The sequence below is a fragment of the Petromyzon marinus genome, assembly GCF_048934315.1.
Source record: "Petromyzon marinus isolate PM22_M1 ecotype Great Lakes invasive population chromosome 84 unlocalized genomic scaffold, UKy_Petmar_22M1.pri1.0 chr84_unloc.4, whole genome shotgun sequence".
NCBI lineage: Eukaryota > Metazoa > Chordata > Hyperoartia > Petromyzontiformes > Petromyzontidae > Petromyzon > Petromyzon marinus.
Window position 1 is genome coordinate 825,498 of NW_027422641.1, and position 16,029 is coordinate 841,526.

The 16,029-nt window shown below is 46.7% G+C and overlaps 1 protein-coding gene across 1 annotated transcript; it reads right to left on the reverse strand.

The window, feature by feature from the left end:
* Nucleotides 1-3,836: 3,836 nt before the first annotated feature.
* Nucleotides 3,837-10,522, reverse strand: LOC116936899 (uncharacterized). Its single transcript, XM_076059178.1, has 2 exons — nucleotides 10,269-10,522; nucleotides 3,837-7,160 (listed from the first exon to the last, which is right to left on the reverse strand). The coding sequence occupies exons 1-2, from the start codon at nucleotides 10,453-10,455 to the stop codon at nucleotides 6,505-6,507; spliced, it is 843 nt and encodes a 280-aa protein (XP_075915293.1). The 5' UTR covers nucleotides 10,456-10,522; the 3' UTR covers nucleotides 3,837-6,504.
* Between the last annotated feature and the right edge of the window lie 5,507 nt (nucleotides 10,523-16,029).

Consider the following 16,029-nt stretch of genomic DNA (forward strand, 5'->3'; position numbering starts at 1 on the left):
GATCCCAGGGCACCATGTGAAGTAGCAGCCCATGTGACAAGGGTGATGGAGAATGGAGGAGCAGGAGGACCAACGGAGCCAACAGGGACAGCAACAACAGGGACCGCCGCAATGCCCAGCATGGATGGTGATCTGCAGGCGACCTTGGAAGAGATGGCTGTGGCCATCCAGGGGTTCAACGATTCAAGGTGTCAACTACAGCATCAGCGACCATGGCACAACCACGGAGGAATTCAGGACCATGCGGTGATGTACTGCTACCACTGCGGGAGGTCGGGCCACATCGCGAGAGGTTGCCGAGGGGAAGTCATCCCGAGACAACCAAGAAACACCCAGGCGTGTCGCCTGTACACCCAGCCAGATCACACGTGCACCTCATTTCCAAAACCCTCATCACCAACATCACCAGCACACCACTCGATCACATCGACCTGGAGTGAAACAACAGGGAAAATTCGGCCAACATCTCGGGCTAAGTGGAAAAAGTTAGTGAGATCGGTCGTAGCAGCAGCGACAGGAGCAGCATGGTGTAAACCGACCCTCCCTGACTCGCCGAGACAGGTGATGTCAATAAACACAGCAACGATAGAAAATGATGTACCACCCACAGATCATGATCTTGGGCTGATAAGGACCGAATGAATCCGATTGCAAAAACAGGATGAAATTATACAGTCATTGGCTGCACAGGCAGCTGAATGTGCTCAAACTGGTCAAAATGGGGAGCCATTCATCCCATGGCGAGGACTCCTGATGAGGTGGGACATGAAGATGCAGCGTTGTTGCCTAGTGGTGCAAAAACCCTTGCAAAAACAGTTGCTACTAGAAGTGCACGCCAAACAACAAATGCACTTGGGCCACCGAAACACATTGCTCACACTGCAGGCTCGATATTTTTGGCCAGTGATGTCAAAAGATGTACGCGAGCGGGTAATCATTGTCAGGAGTGTGCAAAAAGGAAACCTGCTCCCCATCCTATACAGCCTCCACTGCAGTCGATCGCAGTGGTGAGGGTAAACGAACTAGTAGCGTTGGATATCCTGGGTGCATTTCCTAAAACAGCAAGGATAAAATAAATATTTGCTCGAGGGGATGGAGTATTGCACACACTGGCTCGTTGCATGGCCGATAAATGACCAAACGGCTGCAATAATAGCAGAAGCCTTTCTCCATGGCTATGTATTGGACAAGGGCCCCACTGAGAAACGTCTAGCAGGCCAGGGTCAGAATTTTTCTACTAACCTGTTGCGAGAGGTTTGTAATATCGTGGGCACTAAGAAAAATTCGAACGCCACCATACCACCTGCATTGTGATGGACAAGTAGATAGGCTTAACCGCACGCTGTCCGCAATGTTGTGCCATGTTGTAAATGGTGATCAGATGGACTGGGACTTGCACATCCCAGGGGTCCTAGGGGCATATTGTAGAGTGCCACATGCATCGGCCGGGCTCTTCCCCTTCTTTTTGATGTATGGGAGAGACCCTGAGCCACTTATTGAGGACCAACTGGTGGCTTTCCCTGCTAAAGTTGTGTCGTCACCAGCCTCCCTCAGACTGCCACTAAAAAAGCTCTGTGAAGCTCGTGAAGCCGCGATAGCAGAGTCAGGCAGATCGCAAATAGCAAACAAACGGTTGCGGAAATGAACAGAGACGCCTGTACCCTTTGAACAGGGTGATCGGGCCTGGTTACACTGTCCTGAGGTCCGGGTTAGAAAATCCGCCAAACTACACCATCCTTGGCAAAGCCCAGTGGAATTGTTAAAATCCTCTGCCCGCAAAGTGTTCGCATCCAAATGGGACGCCAGAGATGGGTGGTTAATCCGAGTCGCCCTAAACCATATAGAGAACTGACGTCACAAGGGATCGTTCAGGCTCACAAAGCCGTGTCCAGGGGCGTCGTGATGAATGCCAGGGAGGGGAGCATCCTCCTCACAGAAATACTGCCCCCGCACTCTCCTCTCAGGATCGACCGGAATGAAGATGGCCACGATGAGGGAGGCCGACGGACTAATTTAGAGAGGTGCCGAGAAGGAGTGTCACCAGGTCGAATGTGCTGCTCGACCACACCTACAGTACATATTGATGGCTTGTTGTAAATGTAGGGCTAATGATGTTGCGTATTGTTTGCCTAAGAATGTACACCTTCAATAGGGCAGCCCACGTAAGAGTTTGGTGATGATACTGAATGGTCAAGTTGGGTTGTAATGCCTTCCCCCCCTTGATTCAAGCGCCTATGTTAAGCATTAACCCAGAGGTTAAATGTTTTGTACTCCATGCCCATATCACTGAATCCCGTGTGCGATCCCATTGATTCCCACATAGAGTTCCCTATTACTGGTAGGAACGAAGTTGTAAACTGAGTGTACTAGCCTGCAATAGATGAGTGTACCAGCTTGCAATAGATTAATGCGTCCGTCCGTCCCCTTTCAATACTTTAACGAAGTGAAATCTCGTGCTATTGGGGTGTAAAAATAAAATTGCGCAAAATTCCAATGTTCCTACCAGCCCACCCTGCAGGGACCTGTTAAATTAGAGTTTTAGGCGGGACAGATATTTTTATGGGCAGAAGAGGGTGATGTAGGGTACTGTACATGGCAAAAGTTATAGTGGTGTCAGTGGAGATGGGTGGAAACAGGTGCATGGTACCGTACGAGGGAAGGTTCGAGGTAGAAGACGGTAAAGTTTGCTGGAATAATCTTAAATTAAAGCTTTCATGAATGCAGGGATTCATACTCTTTGGTGGAGACGATAGCACAGAGTGGTGTACCTCCTTTATGATTCTGATATTTCCATCCTACCTGCCTATGTCAGCTGTTATTTCCGACTCTTTATGTCTCTCTCTATGCCTCTCTCTTAGCTCTCTCATGCTTACATGTCCTTTGGATTGCACTCTCATGCCTTTGGATTCCACCACTCTTCGATATTACTTTAACATGCTAATCTCTCACGTTAACATAGCCCCTTTCATGCCCTCTATGAGGAGGCCGCTCTCCGTTCTTACATTTACATGCTAATTTCTCACATTAACATCACTAGCCCCGCCCACTTATTTATGGCCCTTGGGCTACACCCATTTCAAACTCTTTTAAACATTCTGCCTCAACAGCAGATCATGCTTTGCCATCTGATGACGGACGCTTGTGTTGCACCCGAAACGTCGTGATTTATTTTATTTTATACCTACGTGACTTTACCGAAAGAACCAAAGAGTATGGAAGATACCAAGTCAGCTTCATCCCAATGGTGCTGTTTAGGCGAAAGTTTATCTATGAGTATATATAGGCTGGCTGACAGGTATGAAGTTACTCCTTTGGTGTTAATATACAACAAAAACAATGATAAATGTATAACCATTGTCATGGGTGAAGTCTTCCAATACTGGATCAGTCATGGAGATTGTTTCACCATACGCCATCATGCTTTTCAACGTGGGTTGATAACGAAAAGGCTCATGGTCAGTTTGTTTGATGTTAACTATAACCGAGAATCAAACTCAAGTGGCCTGATTCATAGTGCAATGCACAAACCATTGTGCCACCGTTTCACTCGTATGTACAAGTTAACAGGGAAATTAAAAACTATGCCATGTTTTTTGTTTACTGTCAATAAAATGAGAAAATAACATTGCCACGTTGGTCAACCCGTCGTCTGAAAATTACGAGATGTACAAGTCAAAAGTCTTAGGTATAATGCAGACATAATGGGTTGCAGGTGACAATCCTAATCAAATGCAATTTTCATGATCGTGTGCATAAGTCTGTTGTAGACAAAAACAACGGCCTGCTGATAAAGCATGTCCTGCATTCTTACATGTGTAAAGAAGCTCCTTCGCAGGTTTCATTTTCTAGATGATTTATTCCCGACGATAACATATTTACAAGGTGAGAGTGCAACTCACACGTTGCACAAGGCTATGACTATCTGCAGTCCCGGTGGTTTCTAATAGAGTAGATTAATCTCGAACAGTCTTTCTTGATGGTTTCCACCATGTTGATTTCCAACAGTCGGCCCCGATGTCATCCACCTGCAGTTGTTCTTCAGTCCCCAAGGCATCACCCCATTTGCGGGCCATGCTCCCCCTTATATACCCGCACGGCCACGCCCTGGTAACTTCCAGCAGTTTTCCCTGGTAGAGTCTCTCAGCAGACTCTATTGTCTTCTACTTCACTTCTCTTGGATGGCAAAGTTTATAGTGGGGGCAGTGGAGATGGGTTGAAACAGGTACAGGTTACTGTACGGGGGAAGGTTCGTGTGAGTCGTATTCTTGCGTTGTAAATACGTTATCGTGAAATAAATAATCTATCAAATGGAACCTGCAAAGGAGCTTCTTTACACATGTGAGTGTAAGACTGAGTACAATCTCACGTGTTGTTGCTGTCGAGTATTTTAATTTTACCAGTGGGTCAATGAGGGAAGGGGATGGTGATTAATGTAGTGATAGAATGGGTGGGTCATTCTTGAGAGCATGAAAAAGTGCGTGAGTGAGGTTGACACAGTGAATGATCGGGTGATTGTGTGATCAGGTAAATATATGACTCATGAGGAGAGGGAGTATTTACGTGAGTCATAGATTTAAGGAAGTGGGTGAGTTCATAATGGAGTGAGTGAGTACCAGTTTATTGAGTTAAGCAAGGCGAGAACTAAAGCGACCATGATGAGTCTCATTTGCAAGAGAGACCTGGATCACCCAAATTACCAAAGCTAAATAAAACACAGAGTTACAGTAATTAAAGCAAATATACTATTTTCTTCTTTCGATAAAAGCATATATAAACAATATAAAGACAACTGCTGTTTCATGGGAAATCGACGTAATGGAGCTAAGGGATGATAGAATGTGTGAGTAATGTGCGACATGGATGTCCTCTGGCCCCTACACGACTGAACATTTTCTTTGACTACGTAGTTTGAGACGATTTCCATGGATGTATCAGTAGAATTTATCTGGTATAGATATAATGGGAGGCTGATCGATGCCTGAGCCGGTCATGGTATGGCTCTCTATTGTTAAACCATATTATGAATGCGGATGATCTGGTGATTACTGCCCACTCTGAGAAGTTGGAGACACTACAGCTAAACATGAAGCATGCTACTAAAATATGGGCCGTTACCATCAGCCCCACGAAAACAAATCACCTCCCTGGGTATTTGACATCATAAAAATGCTCCCGTCCTCAATTCCTCATGTATTTGGGGCACCTGAGGAGAGAGTGGAGTGGGCAGTGTGCTGATGATCAACTCCGTTTTGGGAGCCGAGGTCTCATTTAAAATAATTCGAGCAGCATTATATTTTCATCAGCTGCTCAACACAGTGTGGAAGCTACCTGGCATGTCACTCCATAAAAATCTTCATGTCTTCTCGGCCACAGTTATACTCTCCCTTATCTCTCTCGAAAGGAACATTAAGGTTAGCTTGCCCACGATCTATTCAGGGTTTAACCAGACTGGACTTTGTAAGCTCACAGATTCCTAGAATATCTGGACAAATGCCCATCTGTGGGCTCCTCCAGCAAGCGAGGCTGCGTTGATTGTGTCATGCAGTCCGTATGCAGTCACGGCATCCCCAAGCAGCTTCAATTTGGCTGGATAGATGGTGCTAAATGGGCGTGGTACAGAATAGAGAAGAGATGGACTGATGTGGTGCAGAAGGATGTGGAGCTGATTGGACTTATTGATGACTGGTATCAGCAGTGTCATGATCGGCTTCTGTGGAGGAGGTTCATGAAAGGTGCTGCTGGGGAAGTGGAGGCAGTTGCCCTCCAGCAACAGCATAGGGCAGAGGAGCGAGGCTCAAAACAACGAGCAGAGCGCCAAACAACTGACACAAATAAAGTTGGCACAGTGGGGAGCACGGCTGTTGCATCTGCCCATCATCTTCCTAAGTCAATCCATGGCACCTGCGTCTATTACATGACCTCCTGCCAGCCAGCCTTCGACACTTCACGTGGCCTCAAAATGCACCGAGCATGGCACAAGTGCTGTGGTGATATCACCGCCACTTAGGGGTGAACGACGGTTGTTGCGTTGTTGTTGTGCGTGTGTGCACGGACGCATGTACGCCTGTGAGTCTCGTGTATGGAGAGATAAAGAGAGGCAGCCGGGCAGGGTGCTGGCCATTCACCCCGTGTGCCATTCAGAGCTTCATAGGCGCTTGCCCCAACATTCTGGTAAGGCTATACAGCGGATGATTGTCGCTGTTGTGTGTGTGTATGGACGTTCACCCCCCTCCCACCGCCCCCGTGTGTGCAGGGACTCATTACGCCCCCTCCCGACAAGCAGACCGGCATCCGGACTAAAGGTAAGTGACAATAACAGATTTTTTTTTTCCATTTAAGTAACTTTATGTTTTGCTCACAATACAGTATTTATTAGAGTGTTGCATGCAAATGTATGATATTTTGTCTTATATATGACTTTGTTGATGTTCTATGGGGTATGTTTGTCTTTCTGAGTAATGTTTTAATTAGGGTGGTGTCATTTTCACAATTTCCCCAATATTTTTAAATGGCCGACTTGCACTTCAGCAATTTTCGGAACCAATGGCTAAATCTCTTCATCTTCTTGGGCTTGGTGGTGGTGGCAGAAGTGGTGGTGGAAACGGTTGCGGTGGTGGAAGCTGTGGCAGCGGCGGTGGAAGTGGCGTCGGTGGTGGTGGCATCATTGTACATTTGAGACACGGTCCATATTAGCTCTTTCAGCTGGCTACGGAGATGCAGGTTCTCTTCTTGCAGCCTCTTTTCCCCATGCCACATGTCCTCGTGACGCACCAGCTTCCCGCGCAGCCTAAACTGTTCCTGCCCTCTCTGCGGATTCAGGAAGTTCAACTTCCTCAGGTGGGCGTGCAGCGACCTCCGGAGATCTTCGTTTTCACAGCGCAGCGACATTTGCCGCTGTGCTGCATTGCAGTCTCGGAGAAAATCCGCATGCAGAGACTTGCTCTTCCTGCAAGGCACTCTCGTGGGCTCCAGCTCCAACTGGCGCTCTTTAAGCTGTTGAACCAGGCTCCTGATCTCTCTCTGGAGAGTCTCTCGGTTCTCCATGAACTCCTCCAGCTGATGCTGTAGCTCCAGACGGAGCATCTTGCTCTTCTGACAGAGCTCCACATTCTGCAGGCCCATCCTCTCCGTAGACAGCGTCGTGGTCTCATGGTCAAAGTCTGAAATGGAAAGCGTAAAAAGAAGATATATGAAGATCCCCATCCCAAGCATGGCCAAGACCAGAACGCCAACGATCAGCAGCACCATGCTCAGTTCGAGTTGACGGCACGCGGGACAGAAGCAAGTGTGAGACACGCCACAAAGGGGCGTGTTATTTATCGTGACGTCATTACCGGATGTGACGTACACTATGACGTAACAGCCATCTCTGCCCACTTATTGTCAATCATTGCCCACCACGTGACTCCACGGCCCTGCCCCTAACCACACAGCTCCTCCCCCATACTCTTCTTCCGCCTTCCCCACGTGACGCGAAGCGAGCCAATCACGCGAGAGGTGGCGCGCGGTCGGCCCCGCGTCCGCTTCCCGCCATTCTTGCAATGGGCGGCGGGGCCGCTCAGGGTGGGGCGCGGGGCGCGGGGGCGAGTTCACTCCACGTCGCGAGTCGGGAGGAGGGACGAGGGGGAGGGGCCAGGAGGGACGAGGGGGAGGGGCCAGGAGGGACGAGGGGGAGGGGCCAGGAGCGGGAGGGGGGGGGGAGCTGAGAGCTGCGAAAGTTTGGGGTACCACTACTTGAAAAATATACTGTACCACAGAAATGAGTTTATGTTTAGTTCGATTTAGAACATCTTTCCAATGGTTGCTTAATTTGAAACCAACTTCTCGGTGGAAATTGTGTCTGTGTTTGTAGATCTGAATTGCCTCGTGAACAAATCTCTGATAAAAACCCGTGGGTTTGCAAAAACCTTGGTATCGGAGAAAATTATATCGTGATCACCCACATGGTTGTAACAGTGATCAGCAAAGAATTCGTTTTGCTGTGTTTCAAATCTGATTTGTGCTCGCGAATTCGGTCAGAGACATGTCGCTTTGTCTCCCCGATATAGCAATCACCGCAGGTACAACTCAATTTGTAAACCCCGGGGTACTGTAAGTCAGGAATGCCATCCTTCACGGATGGGATCAGATCACGAATTTTGTGTACTGTATTGAACCGGACCTGGATCTTGTGTTTGTTTAGAATTTTTGAAATCTTTTTAGTAACGCCTGCTATATATGGTAGTGTGATGGTTTTGGCCGGAGTATCAAGTGGTTGTTTCTGTATGGAGGGAGAAACAGCTTGGCGGATGGTACGGTCAGAGTAACCATTCCTTTTGAGGGCCAGGTGTACATGTTTTAATTCACTGGTCAGGTGGTGTTGGTCCGAAATGCAATGAGCCCTATGGTATGAAGTTTTGATGAGAGAATTATTTTGGGCTGGGTGGTGGTGGGAATCAGGTTTCAAGTAGGAATCTGTGTGGGTGGGTTTCCTGTAGACAGAATGCCCCAATGAGCCATCAGGTCTCCTCTCAAACAGAACATCTAAGAATGGTAGCTTAAATTTCGATTTAAAGTTTTCGTGACTGCAAGGATTCATCTTCTTTGGTTCTTTCGGTAAAGTCACGTAGAATGAGAATAAAATAATAAATTGATAAAATAAAATAACACAATAATATTCTCACGACGTTTCGGCCACAACACAAGCGGCCTTCATCAGGTGAAGGGGACGAGACTGTCTGGAGGACAGTGCTGGAGTGAGAAAGCCACGCTGAGATCACGACCTTTAAGCTGTGTGAGAAGAAACAAAGCGCCTTACAAAGGAATTAGCATTTAATTTAGCATTGAAATGGCTGAGTGATTAGCTTGTGACTGGTCACAGAAAAGGCTATATTAAAGTTAAAGCATACACATCCGCAAAGGCACCCCTTGACAAAGGAATTAGCATAGAATTTAGCATTGAAATAGCTGAATGATTAGCTTGTAACTGGTCACAGAAATAGCTATGTTAAAGTCAGAGCATATACATTCACCGAGGCACCTAGTACAAATCAAACAGGAGAATTTAGCATTGAAGTAACTAGGCGAATTTAGCATTGAAATAACTGAGTGATTAGCTTGTGACTGGTCACAGAAATGGCTGTTGAAGTTAAGGCCTACACATCTGAGCTATTCACTGTAACTGGGTATACAATACAATATATAATGAATACTATATCATGAACCAAAAAAAATACTAAAATATAAATTACCTCAATGTTATCAATAAACTCTATATTCTCCAATCAGCTAAGCTACCAACAATAAGTCGTTATATATCACAATGCTATATGGCGAAAAATGGGTGGATTCTTACCCTCAACTTTAGCAACACGGATAGCTTAACCGTGGTTAATGGTATGGTTTACAACATTGAGGATAACAGCGCCTCGCAGCTGTCTCTCTCCCCCTCCTCTGTTCCGACCATCGATGAACTCGTCCGTCTGAACGGGACCCGTAGCTATCCGTGGTGCTAAAGTTGAGGGTAAGAATCCACCCATTTTTCGCCATATAGCATTGTGATATATAACGACTTATTGTTGGTAGATTAGCTGATTGGAGAATATAGAGTTTATTGATAACATTGAGGTAATTTAAATTTTTGTGTTTTTTATTGGTTCAGTATATAGTATTCATTATATATTGTATACCCAGTTACTGTGAATAGCTCAGATGTGTAGGCCTTAACTTCAACATAGCCATTTCTGTGACCAGTCACAAGCTAATCACTCAGTTATATCAATGCTAAATTCGCCTAGTTATTTCAATGCTAAATTCTCCTGTTTGATTTGTACTAGGTGACTCGGTGAATGTATATGCTCTGACTTTAACATAGCTATTTCTGTGACCAGTTACAAGCTAATCACTCAGCTATTTCAATGCTAAATTCTACGCTAATTCCTTTGTCAAGGGGTGCCTTTGCGGATGTGTATGCTTTAACTTTAACATAGCCTTTTCTGTGACCAGTCACAAGCTAATCACTCAGCCATTTCAATGCTAAATTAAATGCTAATTCCTTTGTCAGGCGCTTTGTTTCTTCTCACACAGCTTAAAGATCGCGATCTCAGCGTGGCTTTCTCACTCCAGCGCTGTCCTCCAGACAGTCTCGTCCCCTTCACGTGATGAAGGCCGCTTGTATTGTGGCCGAAACGTCGTGAGAATATTATTGTGTTATTTTATTTGATCAATTTATTATTTTATTCTCATTCTACGTGACTTTACCGAAAGAACCAAAGAAAATGGTAGCTTACCATCTTTCTCCACTTCCATGGTCTTGTTCTTCTGACAGAGCTCCACATTCTGCAGGCCCATCCTCTCCGTTTGCAGCGTCGTGGTCTCGCGGTAAAAGTATGAGATGGAAAGCTTAAAACGAAGATAAATGAAGATCTCCATCCCAAGCATGGCCAAGAGCGGAACGCCAACGGTCAACAGCGCCATGCTGAGCTCGTGTTGACGGCACGCGGGACGGAAGGAAGTGTGAGGCACGTCACGAAGGGGCGTGTCCTATATCACCGGATGTGACGTACAGCCATCCCTGCCCACTTATTGGCAATCATTGCCCACCACGTGACTCCACGGCCCCGCCCCTTACCGCGCAGCTCCTCCCCCATACTCTTCTTCCGCCTTCCCCACGTGACGCGAAGCGAGCCAATCACGCGAGAGGCGGCTTCCCGCCATTCTTGCAATGGGCAGCGGGGCCGCGCAGGGGGGGGGGCGGTGGGGGCGGGGGGGGCGGGGCTGAGTTCACTCCACGTCGCGAACGGGAGGAGGATTGACGAGGGGGAGGGGCCAGGAGGGACGAGGGGGAGGGGCCAGGAAGGACGAGGGGGAGGGGCCAGGAGGGACGAGGGGGAGGGGCCAGGAGGGACGAGGGGGAGGAGCCAGGAGGGACGAGGGGGAGGGGCCAGGAGCGGGAGGGGGGGAGCCGTGGCGCCGCTCTTGGGCCGCGAGGCCTCCCCCTGGGCCCGCGGCGCCACGCGGAGACCGCGACAGCAGCAGCAGGAGGAGGTGGTGGTGGTGGTGTTTGTGGTTGTAGGCACGGGAGAGGTGGTGGTGGTGTTTGTGGTTGTAGGCACGGGAGAGGTGGTGGTGGTGGTGGTGGTGTTTGTGGTTGTAGGCACGGGAGAGGTGGTGGTGGTGTTTGTGGTTGTAGGCACGGGAGAGGTGGTCACGGACAGGCGGTGAGTGCCGGGTGATGGAGGGGGGGGGGGATTGCAGGGTGAGTGAGTTAATGAGGAGAATTAATAGGTGAGGAGGGTGAGTGAGTTGAAGGGTGAGGTGAGTGAGTGGGTGAGTGGTGAGTTCACGACAGGGAGATTGGGGCTGAGTGAGTGAACGCAGCGCACGGTAAAGATCCCCTGAGAGCATTCGCAAGAGTTGGACATTGAGTGCCGCTGTCAGGGTCCACAAGCAAATTACTCACTTGGCATGATATACAAATTAACCATTGTAAACTATTATAACTTTAAAAAAGTCCGCTATTTGTCAGAACTAATGCGATGTGCGTTCAGCATATTTGTAGCACGTTATAACCATCGTCAACATCGTCATTTAGAGTAACCATTAGTCCATGGGTCGGCAACCTATGGCTCGCGAGCCAGATGTGGCTCTTTTGATGACTGCATCTGGCTCGCAAATAAATCTTAGCTGACATTTCTTAACATGATAAGTAATGAATAATTCCGCTGACATTAAAGTAAAACATTACAGAAATCACAGTGTTAAAAAGTAACGTTTAAAATATAAAACATTCTCATGCATTTTAATCCATCCACCCATTTTCTACCGCTCCTGCTCAGGGTTGCAGGTGTCTGGAGCCAATCCCAGCTGTCCGACACCAAAACTCTATTTTTATAGGATAATGCGGTAGCCTAAGGGTCGTTGTGAGGTCAAGATGTAAACTTCCGTCCTTTTAATCAAATAGTCAGCTAGCTAATTAATGCAGAGCAAACCCTTTTGATGAAGAAGATGGCGAAAAGTAAAAAAAGATGAGGAGTACCGCACATTTCAGCACGAATGGACAGAAGAATTCGCCTTTGTGGAGAGAGCAGGTTCTGCAGTGCGTCTAATATGCAATGATAAAATTTCACCGATGAAATGGTCAAATATAAAGCAGCACTTTGGCACACGCCATGCTACATTTGCATCGAAATATCCAGCGGGGGACAGCAGAAAGAAGGCATGCGCCAAGAGCTACTGTCCAGAGTGCAAGCTAGTATCAACCAGACTACAAAGCCATCAGCAAAACCATGCAGCACCAGAAGTCGCATTAATGTTAAGAAGTATTTGATTTATTATTGGTTGTTGGTATAACAACGTTATTAAAAAGGATACATTTAGAGACTTATTATATTCTAAAATTGGTGGTCTTAGTTAAAAATACACGCATTTAGTTGTATTCAGTGTTAAAAATGTATTATATGGCTCTCACGGAAATGTATTTTAAAATATGTGGCTTTCATGGCTCTCTCAGCCAAAAAGGTTCCCGACCCCTGCATTAGTCCATACGTGTCACTTGCTAATAGTCCCCGGGTCAATCACAACTTTGCCGTGCGTGCAGACTTTGTCTCTGGCTGCTCGCTAGGGCTGCGATGCCTTTCCATGCCACAAGATGACGTTCATTGCTCCTTCCACACCGCGACAATATTTACTGCAGTGTTCTGTAACGCGGTAGTTGCGTTGCTGAATAACACCGCGTTGTGTAAACTCCCTCGTTACAATGACTAATACAGGGTAAAGCACAGTCCGTGATAACAGCGTGAGATGCGTGTGTCGGCTGAACAAAGACTGAGGCGCGTGGGGAACATCAGGAAGCATCCAGCAGCATCCCAATGCCTCGTGTGACGCTGTGCCCAGGCAGCCGAACAACCGCACATTCCTACTCGCGCGACGTAGTTCTGTTGACTCAACCACTTAGCATCCGTGTTATAAAACGTGTTCCCTAATACATCCATCGTGCTATATCCAAATGGCGTTAGGAAAACAAGCGTTAAGGTAGAACGAACTCTATAAACTATTTTTATTTTACCAGGTGAGACCCACTGAGCTATGTGGCTGTTTTCCAGAAGCGACCTGTCCACAAATGATAGATCAGCTAAATGGCTAATCACGTTAGAAATGTGTAGCACCAGCCACAAATACTCTAGACATGGGATCCCCTTTGACAGGGTCAGTGTCTCCTTAGATTCACTCACTCCGCCTATTGTCATGCGGCGTGCGCAGCTGCGTCGTGACACTTGGTAGAGTGCTGTCTTTGAGGCAGAGAGCTTTACAACCGTGTGCAGTGGTTAATTTGCTTAACAGCTTTACACCGAACTCCTTGCTTGTGATAAAACATGTTTGCGACTTTGCTGATCGAGAACTATGCAGATTTAGATTTATAGTAACATGTACTTGGTGTGAGATGAACTTCCAAACAATTTCCTTTGCTCAACATCTTGCAATTAACGTCTTTTTAAATGGTCACCTTAAGTGATTCCGTGATGGTTATGTAACTTGACCATTAAGATAATCTATGGAGCACAATTATTTCAGTATTATTTGTCGTAAGTAAACTTTAAACTGAACCCATATGTGATATTATATTGCCTGATTATTTTAATTTTTAATGTAGTCTACATGCTCTTCTGGGGATATTAACCCACATTTACCATTCATTGATGTTCCCTTTGACATTGGTAATTGGCATTGTCACACCATAGTAATTCATGGGCAATTATGTAATTCTCTCTGTGTCTATCTCTCTGCATCTATCTGTGTGGGTGTCTCTCTCTGCCGGTGTGTTTTTCTCTATATGCGGCTCTCGTGTGTCTCTTTGTGTGTGCCTCTCTCTGTGTGTGGATGTCTCTCGTTGTCTGTGTCTCTCTTTCCTTTTCCACGATGTGGTGTTGTATTTACATGCAAATTCTACCTCTAGCCCCGCCCACTTACCCTTGGGCTGAGCTTATCTCAAGCCAATATAACTTCGTTTTTCAGCAGCTTTCTCGCTATATTTTTTCACCTGATGATGGTTGCTTGTGTTGCGATCGAAACGTCGTGATCTATTATTTTTTTCTACCTACGTGACTTTACCGAAAGAACCAAAGAGTATTGTGATTGTAATTTTGATAGTGATCGTTGTGGTGGAGGTGGTGATATTGATGGTGGTGTTAACGATAGCGGTGATTTTGGTGGTTGTAATGGTGGTATTGATGGTGATAATGGTGGTTGACTATTACCCCTCTCGTGTCCTTCCACCACCAGGTTTAAGAATCTGCTGGTGTCTGTGCTGGAGGTGGACGTTGGATATCTGTGCGGTCTGGAGCGGTGGACAATAGACTCCTGCAGCTCAACCAGGTGGACGCACTGGGCAGGGGGCAAGATGGTGGTGGCCTTAGAGACCCACTTACTCCCACAGAGAGCCATAGACTCACTCACAGAGTACACTCACACAGAGAGCCAAAGTCTCACTGACACAGAGCCATAGGCTCACTCACATGGAGACACATAGACTCACTCACACAGAGAACCATTGATTAACTCATTGGTTTTTTCGGTAAAGTCACGTATGTAGAAATACCATAAATTATATTAAAATAAATCAAGCACGACGTTTCGACCCCAACACAAGCGATCTTCATCAGGTGTAAAAACAAATAGCACATAGGGTGACATCAACGCAACACATAGAGAGCGTTAAACTGCACGGAGGTAAATACAACAAGAAGATGAGAGACGAGAATTCAAAAAACCTAAGAAAAATTCACGTGATGCAATGCCAGTCGGCCAACAACACAGTTAGACACTTGCCTGGCAGACTACGAATTTCAGAAGAGTGCTAAATTTCGTGTTCATCCTCTGGGTTGAACATACCAGCATAGACAGAGTGAACAAATACGAGGTATAAGATAGCAAAAATACATATACAGGGACACAAGAGGTAAGAAGAGGAAAGACGGACAGAGAAGCAAGAAAAAAGGGGCCGGAGGGATGAACAGACAGAGGCTTAAAATAAGTAGCAGAGGTGGGGGGAGGGGGAGGGGCCGAAGAAAGCAAGGGGCACGGCAGCAGCAGAAGAGGGGGGAGGGGCAGGAAAATGTAAGGGGGCGCAATTTGGGTAATTAAACCTTTGTTGTCCAATTCTCAACATGTGCCCAATCACAGGGGGCGCCTCGACATTTACTGCATGGGAGGCACACTATGAATAATCAATGAGAATGACAATGATGGTCTCAGTCTAGCCTCGAAAATGTTGGTAAATTATTATTACTACAGTTGAACACGTAGGCTTTCACGACCAATGTTATCCATTTACGTATAGTAATGATCGCTACACTGCCGCTGTCTACCCAGCCATAAAAAGCTCCACACGGTATGAATACTGCTCGTCTTGAGAATAAACTCGCCCCGTCTTATGAACGTAGAATTATCACCACCACCAGGACAGGGCTGTAAGCACGAGATAAGCACCGCCTCAATGTTTAATTTAGGAACAAATAACTTTAACTTTAGGTTTATTTTAGGAAGAATCACTTTCACTTTAGGCATATATAATGAGTTTCGCAGACTGAATCAGTGCATCACACAAGTTGCGTGCCGCGTGAGGTGAGCACATTGGTGGTTATCATGAAGTGAGCTCACCGACCAATGACAAGTCACCTGGTGAGTAACTCATAATAAAAATAACCAACATTGTCTCAGTACAATGTAAAACAGGCGTGTCTCGCTTAACGAGCATGATACGTTCCATGAAAAATGCACGATAAGCAAAAGCTCCCATGCTAAAAGCTGAGCTACGTTTCACTCTTGAGCAACTTTATTACCGTGAGAGACAAAAAATAATCTGAAAAAAATAAAGTAATAAAACATAAAATCTAACACCACACATGAAGAACCAAAGTGCTTGAAGGTGCCACCGCTCCATCCACCCCACCCCACCCACCCACCCCACCCCACCCACCCACCCCACCCCACCCACCCACCCCACCCCACCCACCCACCCCACCCCACCCCACCCACCCACCCCACCCCACC